The following is a 20,069-nucleotide window of genomic DNA, read 5'->3' on the forward strand; positions in this document are numbered from 1 at the left end:
AGATATTGATGAATTGAGATGATTTTTTAAGGAGAGATCCAATTGAGCTAACAATGGGTCTCCCCAGTGGGTTAGTGATTGATTTATGCTGCACCTTCGGTAGAAAGTATATTGTTGCAATGGTAGGATGATCAACTTTTAAATACATATGCTCCTCAAAATTAATTAATCCTCGATCTTTCCATTTTTATAACATAAGATGATATTCACGAGCCCAGCCCTCCATTGGGTTTTGATTTCATTTTTGGTAATGTTACCGCCTTTGTCTGAGGCTTTGATAATGACCTGAGGATCTTCTCTTAATTATTTTAGTGCTTTATGTTCTCCTGGTATCATGTTCCATGATTTTTTGTTTTTCTTTTTTAGTCTGGGAGTTTCTTGATATTAGTCGGGTGATATCTTCCACCATGATTTCCTGAAATAAGTACATTTTATTGCCTGGTGGGAGTTGTGGGCAAAAATTTGATTGTGCTTTCAGCCCACTATCTCTCCCTCTCCAGGCCGAGATGCCCATGTTTTGACAGAATTGTTTATCTAGATCAGCGTGTTGTTCCAATTCTGCATGCACGGGTTTGTGTTCTTCTCCTAAAGACATTAAAGTTCTCACGGTTGGTATGACTCTTTGGCTTATGGGTGATATGTCAGTTCTGGCCATTGTTGTTTGCCTTGGATTCTGTGGTTTGTCCTCAAAATGTTTTTCAAGTTTTAATTTGCGGCAAAATGTATTTAAATCAGTGTGGAAGTTTGGTACATTGATATCCTTGTTGGGGCAAAAGGTGAGTCCTTAGTTGAAGAGTCTGATCTGATCCAGACTTAGGCTTTTGTTAAAGATGTTAATTACTAAATCTCTTTTAATAAGTTTCTTCTTTAGGTTTGCTTTGTCTTTCCTCTTCCTTTTTTGCCTTTTACTTCGCTTTTTGTTTCTTCTGATTGTGGCTTGCTCTGCCCTCAACCCAATATTGTTCCTCTTCCTCTTTGTCACATGATCATCTGGACTAATCGCATCTCCCCCAAAAAATCCAGGTTCGTTTTATTTGGTTCTTTGTCTGCTGAGCTTATATCTGAGCTGTCCACTGATCCTGTTGTCTCATAGAAAGCACATTTATCCATCACAGCTCTGTTCCTTAACATAACATACCTTCTAGTGAATGTGTATATTCTGCCGCTCGTGTAGTCGATTCTATTCCTGTTGAATTTGTTGGCTTTCCTTTTCTCCACATTCATTTTATGTTTATTTATTTTCTTCTCCATGGGTTTCATTAATCATTTATTTTGCTCATTCACTGGAAATGTTTCCAATTCTTCTTCTAGTTCTTTAATTTTTGCAGTTATTTTCTCCAATTTCCTCTGTGTGTGTGTGATCAAAGTCCTCATTAATTTAAACAGTCATTTGTGTCAGATTGCCACTGCTTGATTAGGTCTTCATGCAGATCGTTTAATGTTGGCATTATTAAAATACGTAGACCTCGGAGAACTCTTTCAAATTCAATGTATTTTTCAAGGGTTGTTTTCTCCCACCATTTATTTACTTCAAAATCCATTTTTGTTGTAGTTCTCTGATGACACACTGGATTGTCCTCTTTTTCCCTACCCCGTGGGTTTCTTTAGTGCTTGAGCTTGTTGATGCCACCATGTCATTTAACAATTCACTTGCTTGTTGTGTCCTATTCCTGCTTCTTTCTGCCATGTTTATAAATGATGATATTGTATGTATTTCTTTTGTTGCGTTGGTGTGCTTTTTTTACTTTAATTTACAATGTAAGTTAGCTAACCTGGCTCTATATTCTAACAACTTCCTCTCAGTGTTGTAAGATTCGGTGATATGCCACGTGCCACATTTAGTACGGTGATTTCTGACTTGAGACGAGTACACTATGATCAGGGGGCTGTAATTGCAGTGCAACCACCAATCCTTCCCCCGGCACGGCTCCATCAACAGCGGTTTCCTTGATACAAGGATCAGCAATGAGCCGCCCCCCTCACGTCGCCTCCGCAACACAATGGGCTGGCCGTTCACAATGCCTCCCCACCTCTCGTACTCACCGCTGAAGCTTTGACGGCCACCGTGTCTCAATTTGAATTTTTTAGAGTGCACAGTCAGTGCCTCTTCAGGCAGAGAAGTCAGCAGAGTTCAAGCCGCTTTGCCTCACTCCCCGAATGCTTGTGATATGCAGCACAGCCACTGCATCCAATATGTCCAGAATCTTTCCACCTCCACATAGCGAGAATTTCACAGCACTACAAAGAGCATGATAAGCAGGTATAACTTTTAAAAAAGTGTTTATTTAGCACACCATAGTGCAAAAATAAAAAGTATGGACGGTCTACGCATTTGGTCTCTCCTCCTTCTACTGGACCATAGAGTCCCATCGTCTTGAGTGTCATTTAAAGTGCTAAAGTGATTTTTATCCCTCATTACTTTCTACTGTATTACAGTTACTAGACTGTTAACCCTCATATGTAAACAGTAGCAAGTTTGATCAGCCACTTCTTACCATATATATATACATTTATATACATATCTGCATCAAAATATAGACTGCATTTGAATACTATGATACATTATTTGTAACATATAAAATCAAAAATTAACATTATTATTTTCTTAGAAAAGAATGATTAACTTTATTTTTTTTTAAACTTGAAATTCCCTGACAAAAATCCAAAGGTTAAAGGAATGTTATAATTAGGTAAATATATCAGTCATTTCCGATGTTTCAAACTTCAAAAACCACAGAAATTCACTACTTATAGTTCAGTGAGCTAATGAGAACTGACTGTCCCACCATGCCCAGCTTAAGTTGTTACATACTTGACTCATGACATGTTCAATGACACTACTGATGACATCTTAACACCTTGGATGCTAAGGGGTTTTCCCCCTCCTGTGCTGACATTTGGTGATTGCCATTCTGCATGACGAGTTATCCTTGTCATCAGCACAGCTCAACCAGTGCATCATGACGAGTTACCCTTGTCATTAGCATTGAAGAGGTTAAATGATATTTCAAATGACATCACTGATGAAGTTACATATGACATCATCCACCCTACTGCTATTCAATTTGCTTTACAAAGAAATACATCCTTTGCAATATGAAAATAAGTATCAAATGGCGCAGAACAATGTAAACTGTAAATTACATAAACATATATGATTATATAAAATATTTTTACGATAGCCCAATCGCACTAGCCACAGAAGCCCAATTTGGTGGCAAAGCCCTAACTACAAACAGTTTTTGCAATGTGCACACCTTTTCAAAGAGAGCTCACTACCTTCAGACTTCCAAACCCTATCAATGGGCTCTAGTTTCTTCAACACACACCCTTCTTCCTAGAGCAAAGCACATCAAGGATAGTCCACTGCCTTCAGACACCCAAGCCACATCAGGTGGTCAAACTCTTACTATGTACAGTGGTCAGCATGTGCAGAGCTGTTTATGGAGAGATCACTCACTACACACAACAAAGCCCCATGGGTGGCCAAGAGTCTATTACACACACCCTTCACCGCGTGGACAAACCCTCAAGCACTGTTATGTGGCGAAGCGTACAGTGCAGTCTCCGCTCTGTGACACCTGTTCACTGAGAGACTACTCTCTCCACAGATGCAGGCACTATTTGGAAGCTTAGCATGTACTACCCCTAGCCTTTATCCTGGGCATAACTCATCAGAATGGCTCACTCCCTCCCGAAACCCAAGCCACATGAGGAGACCAATTCCCTACTATGCACAGCCTTCACCTTCTGCACAGCTCTTAACAGAGAGGGCACTCCCACCAGATACTAAAGACCATATGGTCTTCAAGCTCCTACTGCGCCCAGCCATTTTCCTATGCACAACTCTTCATAGATAACCTACATGCTCTACACAAGCAACTCCATTACTAGGCAAAGGATAATGCATACGCTTATAATCATTAGTAGTACATAATCTACAGAAAACGTGCACTAGATATAACTTACTAAGTACAATTTAGTGGCAGAAGGCTACAGCAAACTCTCTCATGCTATTTGTGAGGTCCCATTGTGCCTGAAGACATTGGTGAACAGGCAACTCAAAAATAATAGAGCACCCTCATAACATGTTTGGTTTAGCTAGGTCTTAGGTCTGGAAATGTAAGCAAATAATGTAAACATAAAGTATACAACAATTTACAATATAAGCAGAGAGAGAGAGAGAGTTTGTAAAAGATGCAGGCTCAATGACACCGACACATCAGGCTGGGCAATGGAGCCGTTCTCCAATTGTTGATTAATAAGAATGGAAGTAAACCGAAATGTCTGCCATCACACAGTTTTGCAAAATATGCTGCAAAAATCATTGGGAGGACCAAACACAACATACTTATCCCATGAAACAAGCATGAGCCACTACCAAACACTACTTTGAAGATTCTAATGTTCACTTATAAGGATAACATACCTCCAGTACATTAATAAGTGAGAAATTTCACAACCATTCGAAAAAGTCGTCGATAATACAGTAATTAAGGGGCCACACAAATGGCAAAATATAACAATGTAACGTAACATAGCATAGCGTAACATAACATAACATAACCCTTTCGGTAGAAAACATAAAGTTACTTATAATCTATGCCAATAATCTCTAGCAGTGGGGTATTTGTAAAGGAGTTGTCAGACCTCAAAATCTCCTGATTTCACATCAGATCACGCCATCATTCTGAGCATGTTGATGTGTTAATGCTGAATGTGGATCTTTGAACTTATTGTTAAATGAGACAGATCTCAATGTGTAGCAGTGCAGGGTTACACAAGCAAATATACTCTCATAAACATTCAGGTTCAATTTCATTTTTTTTTAGCTCTTTCTAGTTTTAAGAGACAGTATAGACTACATCACACCAATGTAAAAAGGAGCACACAATAATATATACATAAGAAGGGTGCTTTAGGATAAACCTTCTTGCACATAGAGACATGACATCCAAGTCTAGAATCAGTAATTGAAACATCAACATTATTTTTATAAGAGCAGGTGCTGATATCCGGCCCACTCAAATTGTATACATAAGATCCAATCTCAGGCTACATACCCACTGGTTGATGTCTTGAGTCACATACTTCACAAAAGGAATTCTCTGTGTTACTGAAGTAAAGCATACTAGCCATCGTTCTATGACTAGAGAAGGTCTAGGCATCATCCACTGTTGCAGAGGCTCTCCCGCAACAGTGTAGGAGGCACCTCCACAGACAAGGCATTTTTAGATGACCTAATTTCTAAGTCGCCAAGTAAAAAGGTAAGATGAGATAGCAACCCGAAAGCTAAATAAATTAAAGAACATCTCAGTGAACCCCTACCTGCAGGTGTGTCCCACGAGGGGTGTATCTGGGACATAAACCTTAGTTATTTTAACATAGATGGACAGTTTCTTATATAGCTATCTCTTTTTTCAAGTCAGCAGCCCATCAGAGGTGACCCTAGCTTTCCATCAAAGTCTCTCCCGCCTGTATCCTGAAAGGTGTTCTTTCTACACCAAAACTTTTAGCTGTCTGAGTTATGTAATATGCTATGAAGGAGTTGTGTAATAGGCTGGGATAACACAGACTGGTCTTCTTCATTATGGTGGTTCTAGAATATTTTAACACACATGCTCAGTTCTCAACCTTCACAAGATTGTTTTTAAGAATAAATGTGGCATCTGTCATGAGAGTTTTCCAATAGATGAAGTTGAATTGCTTCAAATGATGCTCAATTCATTTTCAAAGTCAGTATGGTTATAAATAGGCATGTGTTAATATTGTAATACATTTTAAATTAGTCCTGGGTGGCCAAATTAGAAACTGTTAAGAGAGTAGTGAGTACAAAAGAGGGTAAATGAGTGACTCCTAAACACAATGTAGCATTTACTTTGGATGTAGTACCTTAAGATTAATATGCATGCTTATGTTTATAGTATAAGTATACCTGTACATAGCACACCAGCAAAGTCCCAGCTCTGTCCATATTTGACTGGCGTGTATCCTCCAATCCACCATTTCTGTAAGATATCAGCACTTCCTTTCCAGTTGGTTGCGACCTCATCCCCAGAATCATTTTTGATCCCGGTATCAATCAGCACTCCATTATCATTCCTGCTGTTGACCTGATAATATTGATTTAAGTGCATGTGAAGAAGTTAAGAGACAAAATAAATAGAAAGGAGTAGAGTTTTACATTGTAAAATCAGAAATGAAGAGCTCTTTCGACATCAACAAGAAATATATTTGGTATGACACTTGTGTTTTCAACAGGTACTATGATTAGTCAGGTGCAAAATTATATTTACACAAGGTATTATCACTAAGCATATGCAAAATTATAATTACATTAATGAGCACATAGTTCATGGATGGGGCTCACAGTTGACACACACATTTTTGAAAGCTGACAAGCTTTAACTGGTGGATGCTTTAAACTTTGCAAACCCTGGCTGGGGATGGAGTGCTCCATCATGTCCTGGTTACTGGGAGGAAATGTGGCACTGGCCAGTACCTGCAGCCCTAGCCGGTGGTTCTGGAATGCCAAGGTGAAAATGCCAGCTTCACATGCCTCTCACTTTGGATTGTTGGAGCTAGTTGGCCTGGAGGCGACCCATACTCCTCCCCAGTCCAGTGCCACCCAGCCCTCGTAGACGATATGCCCTTGACAGGTGCCTGGAGCCCTGGCTTGGGGAATCATGCCTTCTAAGCAAAAGCTCAGGCTGCATGCGCCTCTCACTGGGGATTGTTGGAACTGATCAACCTAGAGGAGCCCCAGTCTCCTCTGCAGTCCTGCACCACCAAGTCCTGGGTAAGGAAGGTGGCTCTGGTAGGTGCCTGGAGCCCTGGCAGGAGTGCCAAGCTGTTCACGTAAAGCCCTGTTTTCCTGCATCTCTTCCTGAGGATTCTTGGAGCTGGTCATCCCAGAGGAGACCCAGATTCCTCTCTGATTTGGAACCACTCTGCTCAAGGTCACATCGCTTATACCTGCCAACCACATCATTTGGCCCTGGATGCCCTTGGCTGCTTTTCACTGTATACTGGAACCCAGCCCTATTTACTTATTTTAAGCACATCTGCACTGTCTGAGCCTATAAGAGAAGTCAGTTTCCTCAGCTATTTAACACCACAGGAAACAGGAAATTGGAGATAGCCTGCCCTACAACCAGCTTATCCACCGGCTGCTGACCAGATGACCCAAGCCAGTTTCAGACTAGATCGCCCATGTGGCCGCTAATTAAATGGCCCAGGCCAACCCCCTGTCAGATGGCCCATGATTCCCGCCAACCAGATGGCTCAGTGCCAAGTCACATGAGAGCTACCAACCAGAGTGGCCAGATGTGCTGAGGTCAGGACTAAGAAGGTCCTACCTAGAACCACTGACTGGCCTGCCGCCCCATGTCCCAGTGCCTCTGCTGCAGAAATGCAAGTGCCCATGCCATTGGCCCTGTCTGGGATAGAGGCTCCCTCATCCCCAGCCAGTCCTCTCACCTAGGAAACCAGTGGCAATGGGCCACTCCGAGGGCTAGTGTGTGAGGAGAGGGCATGTGGGGGTGATAAATGTTGAACTGGTTGCACCCCCACTGTCGTAGGGTATGTCCCCAGGGCACTGATGTAGTGGCCTCTTGTGGAGGTTAATGAGTTGTTCCAAATTTTTATAAATACCGTAACTCGTTACTCAAGTTAATTATTCATCATTCCTTTGTATTGTTTCTTTACAACACGATTACAGTTATTTCACTGCATTTCCCAATATGCATCTGTAAAAGCCTTTACTGGTCCCAATGCATTTCGGCCATCCAGGCCTTCATCGGTGGACGATCTGTGAAATGATCATGGGAGCCATTGCTCACTATGCATGAAGTAAAAACAAAAACCGAATATATGCATGCTGCTTATAACTCGTGGACTTCATCAATGGTGTGGTTACCAAGGGTTTAAAAGTGCAAGAAAAAACGTGTAGAAACCAAAAAGTGTGGGATCACAACACGAGGGTGAAGAAAACGTCTAACTTTGCTGTGGTTCAACAATGTTTACGAGTGCTTGTAAAAGTGCTCATTAATCTAAATCGTCATATATAGATTGTGCTTATTCAAGCTGTCAAAATGTGATGGCTGTGTTTAAAAAAGTGCTCGGAGTAATGTCCATTAATCTAAGGACGTCGCGCCTGGCAGTATCACAAGGGGCCCTGGAAGTCACTCGCAGGCGAGTCAATGCAGCAATGCGGAAATTCAGCGAACAAATAGGGGTAGGTTTCATTAGGCATGGCTTGCTGCACGCCAAGTCCATCGGGTGCTGGGAATCTGATGGGGTCCATCTGTCCAAAGTTGGTATGGCGATCTTCTTACTAGACCTGGGTGAAGCGCTAGAGTTAGCCGGGTGTAGATAGAGGAAGACTAAGGCTAGGTAGTGGGGGCCCTGGGCGCGGCGGTTGCCACGCCCAAGGCTGTGGATAAAGTGCAAGGCGACTCCCCCACACATGCAGAACAGGCGCAGGAACAGGACCTGAAGCCCCAGTGCAAGGCACAACTGAGTCATATGTAAGCCGAGGGGCCCTTCTCGGGGACTTGGTTCAACGGCACCCCGTTAGTCCTTAGGGCGGTTGTAAGCCTGAACAACCGGGGGTTTGCTAATAAATGCCCCGCCTGGATGGGCAAGGTGTGAGTTGACTCTCCCTTGTCTGGAGGGCGGGGTAGGTGGACGGTAGGTCCACCGGGGGGAGGCTGGTGCCTCCCGGAATCGACACCTGGCCAGGGCCAGGGTGTCCGCGGTATTGGCTCATCTTCAGGCGCCCTGCAACAAGGGGTTGCGGGGCCAGGGGGGGTCGCCTGTCAGTTAACCCACTCTGTTATTTGGACCGCAAATAAACCTGCAACTTCTTACTCCCAAACTTCGTGTCTGTGTATCATTTGGGTGGTGAGGGTTATGGGATGAGGTGTACCGATGCAACTACTATGAGGGAGGCCCGAGGTCCCTGCAAGGGACCCCCCATGGGAGGGCAAACCCCGTAGTAGGGCGCAGGGAACCGAGGACAGCCCGTGGGCGGGAAGGGGCGGGGGAGGCGGGTCATGCCAGGTCTAGCCCACTCCCCTTTTCCTGGGAGGTCTTAAGGGAGCTCCTCCCGCCCGGCGCCCTCTTTGCTGCTGCCCCCTTGCCACTATCACGGTCACCAGGCTGCCCCCTCGCCAGCCTCAGGCCCGCTAGCCCCCCTAGGCCCGCTCCCTCTCCCCTCCCTCTCGACGTCGGACGCGAGGCCCGCGGTTTCCAGCTCCCCTCCCTACCGCTCACCCGCTGGAAGGGGGGAAGTGGTGAGGGGAACATATTAATGTTGTATTTATGTTTTCTAGGTTGCAGGAGGTGTTACAAGGGATCCCCCCACACATGCAGAACAGGCGCAGGAACAGGACCTGAAGCCCCAGTGCAAGGCACAACTGAGTCATATGTAAGCTGAGGGGCCCTTCTCGGGGACTTGGTTCAACGGCACCCCGTTAGTCCTTAGGGCGGTTGTAAGCCTGAACAACCGGGGGTTTGCTAATAAATGCCCCGCCTGGATGGGCAAGGTGTGAGTTGACTCTCCCTTGTCTGGAGGGCGGGGTAGGTGGACAGTAGGTCCACCGGGGGGAGGCTGGTGCCTCCCGGAATCGACACCTGGCCAAGGCCAGGGTGTCCGCGGTATTGGCTCATCTTCAGGCGCCCTGCAACAAGGGGTTGCGGGGCCAGGGGGGGTCGCCTGTCAGTTAACCCACTCTGTTATTTGGACCGCAAATAAACCTGCAACTTCTTACTCCCAAACTTCGTGTCTGTGTATCATTCGGGTGGTGAGGGTTGTGGGATGAGGTGTACCGATGCAACTACTATGACGCTTGCCAGTTTGCTCTAAACGCGCTTCCTTGCCAGATATGGCTAAAGGAGTCTATTAGGTGAGCAAAGCTCTACCAGTTGACAAAGATATTACTAGTGAATAAATGTCTGGGCTCTCAGATGTGAGGCTCGCATCTATCTTTTCTGCCGTTTTCAATATGTTTATACCATGTTTGCGCTAGAGATAAAAAGCGGACTCACATTACATTCTATCCTACTGGACTGCAATAGACGTAGACTGTAATGGACATGAAAGTCAGACTTGCGATAAACGTCTAACCTGTAGTATTGAGATGTGAGAGTGCGGTTGAAAACAAATATAAAACTGTTGAGAATTAAATAAAATTAAATAAACGTGTGAATGAAATATGTGACAGAGATATGAAATGTGATCATTGGAGATGAATCAGAGATGGGTTGTTCACATCGGTCAAGACATAGAAATAGGATCAAACAAAACTAATTATAGATAACATTGGAATTCCATCCTATCATTTAGTCTATTAGGTTTAGAGGAGTTCAAGAGTCGTATCCAGTGGTATTTGCATTGTAACAGAATAGGTGGGATTATCTCTTCCTTCTTGTTTCTCAAAGGGTTTCTAGGACGCAAAATTTCAGTTGGCAAATGTTGTGATTGGCTTCAACGAAGTGGTTTGCTACTGTTGACTTCGGAGATTTAGTCCTGATTTTGCTTTTGTGTTTGTTTACTCTGGTTTTTGGGTTCCTCTAAGTTTGACCAACGTATACCATTCTGCATGGGTATTTTAATAGGAAAATTATATTGCTTGAATCATATGTTGTGTTGACCTTGAGTTTGATGCTGTGACCTTTCATGGGATGTGAAATATGGTGTCCTGTGATGACGTTATGCCAGTTTTTACGGTTCCAATGATGGAGCAAAGTTGCACACATAAAGCGACTTGCTTGTATTCAACCCTCTTGAAAATAATATTAATGTACTAACTAACATGTTTTGTCATATTAATATTGCATTACACAATATTTTAGGTATCTAGGGGAAGCACGACAATGTGCTTTTACTAACTATACTCCGCTTGCATTAAAATGGCCGCTGCTACGTGGGATTTTCTACTGCGCATGCGTCTGTCACACTCATGTGTTATTTTGCTTGGTGGGAAACATTTGCTTCAGCGCACTAGAACTAAGATGGCTGTTCTGTATCCTAACGTGCAAGAAGCTTGCATTGCTGCTTTGCTAATCTGTTTGTTTTGCCTAACCTTTAATGCAATAGTTTCAATAAAATTATAGGAATAGAATAGAGAGAAGTGGTATACAGTGCATCCATTTTATTCTGTGTCTCTAAAACTGTTTCTTTATTATTCTTGCATGTATCGTATTTGGGCCTAAATGTACCTCTGAACTCCATCTTGGAGAGACTGCGCCTGTGCGAAAGAAACCCCAAGCCACTGAAGCTGTGGCATTGAAACAGTGCGAAATCTGACATGGATTGGGAAAAAAACTATGAGAAGAGTGAACTCCTCACCCTTCCAGAGGAAGCTGAATTGAATAAATTGTTTAAATGTCTTATTGTTACATTCACTACCGGGCAGAATAAAAAGTACATGGGAAGATAAAGTTATGGGAGGGAACATTTAAATACATGATTGACAAGTTACCTCATATCAATATGGTGTGATGACTACTCCTCGTCCTTTGTCCAATAAAATTGTGGGATTCACACATTTGCAACATTTGGTGGTGGTACACTGACCTGGAAAATAGTATAACTAGGGTAGGCTTAGCTAGTTAAATTGTCCGACTTGTCCGAATAGCTGACCTGTCACTGACCCAACGCACTCAATAGGTGATCGAGAGCAGAGGTGCTGGCGGAGCACTCTGTCAGAAGATTCGATAACCCAATTGGGGTTCTGGAGAGGAGTTTGATGACCCAATCAGGGTTCGGCTGTTAGCTGCAGGGAGAGGTGTGATGCTGGGGATGCACTTTAGCTGTGGGTGCCGGTCTTAGCCTGTGGCGGTTCTGAGTTGATCCAATTTGGTTTGTAACCAGTCCTGATTCTGGTCTGCACCTGTTCTTTCTCGCTGGCACCTGCATTTTCAGATTGTTATCCTTTGACTCAGCCCGTGGACAGGGTTGGTCATCACACCATTCTGGGTAACTATAAAGTGTAGGTTTGGCATTGTACTGTTTTCCCTTTCTCTACCCACCCTTTGTCTAAATGCTTGATGATATTTTCTTTAAAAAATATTTGCATATGTTTGTTTCATTCTTCATCATTCTAAATAGAACAAGAAATTATTGATTTCATGGTTTCAAACATTTAATGATTTACTTAGATAAAATAACTTAAACATTTCTCGAGTTTGTGTTTATTTATGAAATGCTAAATGTTATTATACTACCTATTTTCTTGCTAACATGCAGCCTGATTCATCAAAGACCTGTTTTGCGAGTCAGTAATAGCGAATAATAAGGAATCGCTATTACAGACTCGCAAAACGGGATTCATGTAGGAATCGCAAAATAAATTGCGATTCCTACACATTCCTTATTTGCGATTAGCAAATTGCTAATCGCAAATAAGGAATAACTCCCCATTCATTCCTATGGGCCTAAAGGCCCATAGGAATGAATGGGGAGTTATTCCTTATTTGCAAATAGCAATTTGCTAATCGCAAATAAGATAGCGATTTCAAGGGTGTTAGGGGTGTCCACAGGACACCCTGTAGCACCCCTGAAATGTAAATTAGCCTCATGTTGCGCACACACATGTCCGAAGGAAATGTGTGTGTGTAACATACAACTGAGAAAAATGCACAAAAGAGCATTTTTCTCAGTTTTCGCTATTTACCACGAAGTCTGACTTCGCGGTAAATAGCGGGAATAAATAGCGAATTCGCAATTTTTTATTGGGTCATGAATAGCATTTAAGGAATCTCAAATTGGGATTCCTTAAATGCGATCGTAATTTGAGAAATCGCAATTTTTTGCAATTTCTCTAATTGCGAGAACATGACCCAATGATGAATTTCAATTTCCATTTTTGTGGATGCAAACGGCCGAATTCTGCGATTTGCACCGTTTGCGCCCGCAAAAATGCTTCATGAATCTAGCTGTAACTCCCTTGATCCGTTAGGACTATAGGTATTGGTGGCTTGGATTGGTAAGCCAAATGGTACAGATCCTGAATGGTATAGATCCTGAATGGTATATGACCTAAAATCTTAATTGATTGAGTATAGGTTTACCAGTTTAATATATACATAGTTATATGGGACCAGGTGAGTATGTTGAGCAGGTGAGCCCACGCTCTATCACCAACATGGAACTGTGCCTTTAAATGTTATAGGGACGTTCTGACACTTGTGCTGTTTTACAATTTCACCTAGGTTTTTCCCCTGATTGTATGCAAAGATAGGTTCCTCATCATAGATGTGGTTGAAATCTGATTCAAGTTTTAGTACTGACCAACGTTTCTTTATTATTTTTCTGTATGCCATGCTTTTTGTGGAGACGTTAGACACCACTGTTATGCAGTCCTGTATGGGTTTGCCTTTGGGGATTACTAATTCTTCCCTGGGTATGTTTTTACATCTATTTTCTGCATGTTTTCATATCTGGTCAGGGTAATTTAGTGCTTTAAACTGTAACATTTCATCAGTGCGATCAGCATTTATAGTGGGATCGGATATGATTCTCTTTATCCTTAATAAGTGAGTGAATGGCAAATGATGTTTTAATGAGTGTTGATGGAAACTTCCATAGTGTAAGTTGTTGTTTCTATCTGTGCTTTTTCTAAACAGGTCAGTTTCCAATCCTTTGTTATTCTTTGTAATTCTTACGTCCAGATATCATGATTGTTCATTCCTGAATCTCATAAGATAACTGTATTCGGTAATCTATCACATTTAATGAGACTGAACCATTCCACAGATTGAAGATGTCATCTATGAACCTAAGAAACCGTTTTGCATGGGTTTTCCAAGCCGGTGTAGACAAAATATGCTCTTACTCAAACTGATTCATAAAGATATTGGCATATGCTTGGCCGGCACAATTGCCAGTAGAAGCTACGGTCTTCTGTAAGAACCAATAATTTTGCCATTTAAAGTAGCTATGCATGAGGGTGAATTGTAACAATTCCATCAGAAATATTTTTAAATCTTCATCATCATCCGTATGTACTAAGGCTTGTTCAATGACTTCAAGCCCCGGCTGATGTGGTATGAAGGTATATAAAGACTTCAAGTCTATTGTGCACATCACTATGTTTTCATCCTTTGCTATCTCTATATGGTTGATCTTATTAAGAAAGTCTGGGGCGTCCTTTATGAACGCTTTCATGTTCCAGACGCTGAGATCTTATAGTGTCTACTTGATCCTCTTGGTACCTCTGGTTCAACTTTATTATAGAATTTAAATATGTTTTATTTTTTTGCTTCCTATACTAGTGTTTGCTCACCTACCTTTCTTCGCCCTTACAAAAGGGTATAGGTTTGATTTTTTTCTCTTTACTCATCACAAAGATCCAACTGTTCTATGGTTGAGTTGTTATCTTGTCATCTAATGGGGCAACAATTTAACCCTTGATATTGTGTGTTTCGGATCTGTTCAATGTTGCACATACTTTGAGTTCCTGGGTGCTGTATCTTAGATCCACTGCATTTGTTTCTAAATGTGTTTGATCAACTTTATGCACGTTTCAAGTTTCTTCTAGATTGCTTCCATAATTTGTCTTTCTTTTCAATGTGGGACCTATAGGCGCACACTACGCCTCATTTGCACCCTCCTGTTGAGTTGAAACTCCATTTCATATACATAAGACCCCATTACAAATAGATATGATTACAATTGATATCTTACTCTTTCCTAGGGTCTCCTTGCTTGACTCCTTCCTTTTTTTTTACTCACAAAAAGCGACTCCTTCCACCCTAATCACTGAGTTCCATTTGGCTCTTGTTGGGGTTGTGTGCCTTGGAGGTGGCCTCTGTCTTACAAAGATTTATATGTCATACATTGTGTCATGTTCATTCTCTTTCCCGGCAGTTGCTGGCTTCACATCTTAGGTAATATTTTTGATATTTATTATGTGGTTCCAGTCGGCCCCTGAACTGTCTTCTCTGTACTCCTACATGATTTACAATGTGACTTCTGTCTCCTACAGACTTCCCGGGGTGGATAGAGGTCATGAGGGTGTCTTGGTTTTTCTTGGGACTCTCGACATCTCGATTTGTTTTTTGCTTCTGCCATATTCCTTACCTTGGTCCCTTCTTCCACCTCTGCTCAGCACTAATATGTATAGTAACAATAATGCTTCTCCTTTTTGGCTTGCTTCTGTTTATTGGCAGGTGTAATCCCTTGTGGCTGCAATCTCCAGGTTAGAGACCAGTCTCTAATACCTCTCCCTAATGGCTTCTCTCAATGTAATATCCCTTAATACTAAGGGTTTAAATCATCCAGCGAAGAGAACCAACATTTTGGATTATGGTAAAAGTCGCAGTGGGGACATTGTACTTTTGCTGGAAAACAACATTTACTTTAAGGTAGCCCTCCTTATGAGAAGGGGATGGGTCTCTGATGTTGCATGTTCAGAAACACAAGGGAAGAAGAATGGTATCCTCACTCTTATCTCCAGAAAGTCTGGTCTCTCAATAGTCACCGCGGATCATGATTAGGGCTCCCGGTTTTCCGTTTAAACGGATTTTTACATATAAATACAGACGGAAAACAATTTTTCCTTTGTCTTCATTTATATGTAAAAACAGTAAAATACTAGTACATTTTACCAGGTGGCAGTGCTACAGCCCAGAGTTGCCACGCGCCTGGTCCTTTTGTTGCTGCCCCAGCCTTTGTTTTAAATTCCGCACGTATTTATGTGGCCTCAGGTGACAGATTAATGGCGCACAACGCCCATGGGGTTAAAGAGCTTCAGACACCCCTGCCCCCCCCCCCCCCCTGTGTGTGTCAGCCCGGCAGAAACAGCTTCGCGGCAACACACACACAGTGGCACCAGAGTACTTCACAGGTCGTTAAAAGACCATTTATTTGCTAACGAGGCTTTCTTGTGTGTTCTCACCCCTTCTAAGCGTCCCTGCAGCTCCGCTCTGCAATTTGAATCTTGGGGTCAACTATTCCAAGTCTTTTATCATGACTTGCAGACCTCGCAGCACGAAAGCAAAACACGTTTTTTACGGGGAAATCAGCTTTGGAGACTGAGAATTATTTTAACTATTTAGGGCTCTTCTTCCGCTCTTCTCTTGCATGGAACTCACGTTTAACCACCAGAGCACAACAATTTAATAGGCACATTGAGGCAATCTTCAGATTTCCCCACAGGCTCGGACAGAAATCAACGAAAGAATTGCATAACTTGTACAAAACCAATTGGATTTCTGCAGGGTCATATGGAGCAGGTCTATGGGGGTGTATACACAAACATTCTCCAGAGGGTAGAATTGAGAACCCATAGGGAAGGCCTAGTTTTTCTACAGAACATTTCTGTAAAAGAAACATGCAATGGAGTGCTACATTTTATGAGAAGGGCATTAGTTATTAGAAAAAGGTATGAGGTCATCCTTCTGTGATCGTTGCATTAACCCTGCTCCGAACTAGCTGTTGCATAGATATTTTATCATTTTAGCTTCTTATAATTCATAAACTTTTACTTATTGAATGTTGTAGGGGTCTTATTACTATGCTATCTCTACACCACATAAGTTCTACAATGGTCGCTGTAACGCTATTTTAACAATTTTACTTTTTAGCTGGAAAAGCATTATTTATTTATTTTATGCATTATATGTGCTCTTTTTATTGTCTTTCATGGTTCACTCCGAATAAAGATTTTATTTAGTCAGACTCAGGGACCACGGTTCCAGCTGCTGATGAGCCACTACCAGTATTTGACTTGAGTTCATTTAAACCTATGGGCTTTGAAATGTTTTTGTTAAAGTTCTCAGAAGAGTCTTTTGTGAGGGAAAAGAAGAAAGCCAAGCGGGATTGCACAGGATTTAAGACAGATTTGCATTTGAATCTACTTAAATCTAGTCAGAAAGCTGCCAGCGAGGAGGATGGTAGTAGAGAGTCTGCTAGTGAGGAGGAAGGCAGCGAGGTTTGTTGTTCCCTCAGCTCTTGTGTCCGTGTACAAGCAGTTGCACATGTGTTTTGGGGGACTGAAATAAATGTGGAAAAATACTAGGTGTAGCGTCGTCATTTGCTTGTGGCAAAAATAAATGCGGATAAATACAGAAAAAATGCCTCCAAAATAAATATGGATAAATACAGACGGAAATGGCAAAAAAATAAATACCATAAAACCGGGAGCCCTAATCATGATTCATTTGGACGTTGGCTTCTATCCATGCTGAATATTAATGGGCAAGATCTATATGTAATGAACATTTTTGCTCCTAACATAGATAACCTGAATTTCTGGATCTTTCTTAATTAAAAAACTTTCTGGGGCATATTAGCAAGAACCTCGTTAAAATTATTGCAGTTTTAGCGGCAGGAAACTGCTGCTAAAACGGCGAAAATGAGTTGCTAATATGCGTTACAGAATTCCAATAGACGCCCAGGTTAGATGTGCAGGACATCTAATCTGGGCTTCTATTGGAATTCTATAACGCATATTACCAGTTTCCTGCCGCTAAAACGGCGCTAATTTTAACGAGGTTCTTGCTCATATGTCCTTCTGTTATTCCCCAGGGTGCTCAATTGATCCTAGGTGGTGATCTTCTGCTAGACCCAATTCTTCAGACCCTCTAGAGGTCCGAGGCAATTCATTAATCTTTGCACATCACACCACCTACATGATGTTTGGGGACTCCATAATACCAAAGGCAACAAGTTCACCTTTTTCTCTCCTCCCCACTCTAGCTTTTCTTGCATTTATTATGTTTTATTTGATGCAGCTCTGCTCAAATCTACTGCTGATCCTTAAATTCATCCCATTCCTATCTCGGTTCATGCTGCCGTTTCTGGGTCTATTCAAAGTGGATCAGAAAACACGGTCCTTCGATATGGGGACTGAATTCAGAAATTTTAGGGAGTGAGTCTGATGTTTCAGACATTAGGAATGAGATTTAATTATTTTTTAGAGACAGGTGTTTTGGTAAGACCAAGACTCCCACAGTTCAAATTATTAATCCCTGCTGCAATATTTTAAATATGGTGAGACCCAAAAATCATTCAGTTTGACATGCTTATCCTGGGAAGAGCATCCCTTCATTACTAGAGGCGAGTGCAAATTTGTAGTATCAACAAAATGTTCCACAAGAGCTTAATATTCAGTATGTTATGCGCTCTGTCGCAAGATTATATTTTAACTTATCCCCCAGAAAATGAATGAAGTAAGATTTTACCTCACTGACTAAATGTTACCCTTTCAGGCCAGGATCTGCTTCTAATTGACCATCCAGCAGCTCAATCTGTTTCATCAAATGGACTACATCAATAAATGTAGTCAGGTACTCAATAAATAAAGGCACATTTTAAAAAATAACAGTAAAATTGTTCTCACCATAGCTGAAAGCACCCGACAGATGTAGACCGGGTCGCTTCTGCGGGAGACATCCTTATCTGGATTTCGACGGTGGTTGATGCTTCGGTCTAGGAGCATAAGACAGATGTCAAGGATGTTTTTGCCAAACTGTTGAAAGAAAGACAAAATACATATCATACAAATGTAACCTCTCTGCATACATTTCTTATCTATTACAATTTTCAATGGAAAGTCACCACTTTGCCGTAGGGAAAAATAGGTTTCTATGACAGTGAAAAAGGATATCAAGTGCTTTTGAAATGGATCAGGGTAAACGCAGATTTAAAAGGTATTCCTCCTTGTCTCATTGTGCTGCAAATACTGCAAGGTTCTAATGTTCAACTAACACTGCTGCGTCATGGCAAAATCCAACCAAACATTGAATGAAGCGTGTGAAAGTGCAAAATCCAACTACTAATATGCAGTCATGCCAACAAAGATCTAGGAATGTCTCTCTGACTTGAAGCTGAAAAAGTTCCACTCTTACTGCTTCATGGATGCTAAATCAGTCTGTTCCAATATTGACAGCGACCTCACATTCAAAATTCATATTGTATGGAAAACAAGGACAGTCTGGTCTTACGCTCCTACTCTCAATTCAGTCGTTTTTAAAACTCCATCTTCCTATTTCAAGCTTCAGAACTGGTTGGTGACAGACCCCTAAGCACCAGCATCCAGAAATGTTCAGAGGCCTCAATTAAATGCTCCTTACTTGCCACAACCTGGCAAATCAAAGATCTTGAGAAAATTCCAAAACTTATGAACCTGCGCTGGCTGCCTCTTAAGACCCCTGTCTTAATTTTGTCCTACATCACCACCTACAAGAAACGCAGTAAATACTGGTGCACTAGTTTACCTTTTTACACCAATATACACAATACATCAGTTAATCACACTTAAGATAATAAAAGAGTAGCCAACAAGCCTTGGTAATCCATGCCTCTCTTTTTTTCAGGAATCACGACATCATTCCCTCTTACTCATGGTCTCATTGTGCAAAGTCCTAAACTGGCACCTACCTCAGCACTGGCCACACACTTACAATCATTCTTCACTCTGCCATTAGGTACAGTGGTCCATTCCACACCAGAAAGACTACCTATATACACTCATAGAATGGTTACAGGACAGTTAAGAATGCATGATGGGACATAACTAATGTGATTGTTCTGCAAATCCATTTAAAAATGAAGCAATTGAATTAGAACTTCTTGATTGTTGACATTTCGTGCTTAATCTTGAGTGTATCATAACTCTTGTTGCGTCTGCAAAAATGAATTCCTTTTTCTAAAAAGGAATTACATCACTATTGTAGAGTACCCATATCATGAGAATTACGCAATAATTCCCATTGAGAAGGCTCACAGGTCTAATATCACATATCCGCTTATTTTCGATAAATCAACTTTATTGACTTTTGTATATGGTAAGGAAACAGGTGAACAAAACAGTTAGCACAGGCAACTTGCATTGAGACATCTTAAATCTACACCTTATACCTCGGAAACCATCCAGTTGCCTTCCAACTCACAGTATACCCACCATTACCTCAGATCCCAGAATGTTTCTGGGGTCAAATTCTGGCTTGATAAATTTGCTTTTGCAGCTTTACACACCAATCTATCCCCATCGCTATTCAGTCAAGGTAGGGGGTGTAAGGATTTCTACTTGCATTGGATATCTCATTTGGTCACGACT

At 41.8% G+C, this 20,069-nt stretch overlaps 1 protein-coding gene across 1 annotated transcript in view; it reads right to left on the reverse strand.

Annotated features, from left to right (window-relative positions):
- The window catches only part of LOC147705958 (protein-glutamine gamma-glutamyltransferase E-like), a 196,560-nt gene that overhangs the window by 117,254 nt on the left and 59,237 nt on the right, over window positions 1-20,069 (reverse strand). Inside the window, exons 5-6 of the mRNA XM_086932422.1 lie at window positions 18,351-18,479; window positions 5,936-6,113 (exon numbers count right to left, since the gene is read on the reverse strand). Of these exons, the coding sequence (XP_086788548.1) occupies window positions 5,936-6,113; window positions 18,351-18,479 (307 nt within the window). The remainder of the gene's footprint in view (window positions 1-5,935; window positions 6,114-18,350; window positions 18,480-20,069) is intronic.

The sequence above is a fragment of the Lissotriton vulgaris genome, chromosome 7 (genome assembly GCF_964263255.1).
Source record: "Lissotriton vulgaris chromosome 7, aLisVul1.2, whole genome shotgun sequence".
NCBI lineage: Eukaryota > Metazoa > Chordata > Amphibia > Caudata > Salamandridae > Lissotriton > Lissotriton vulgaris.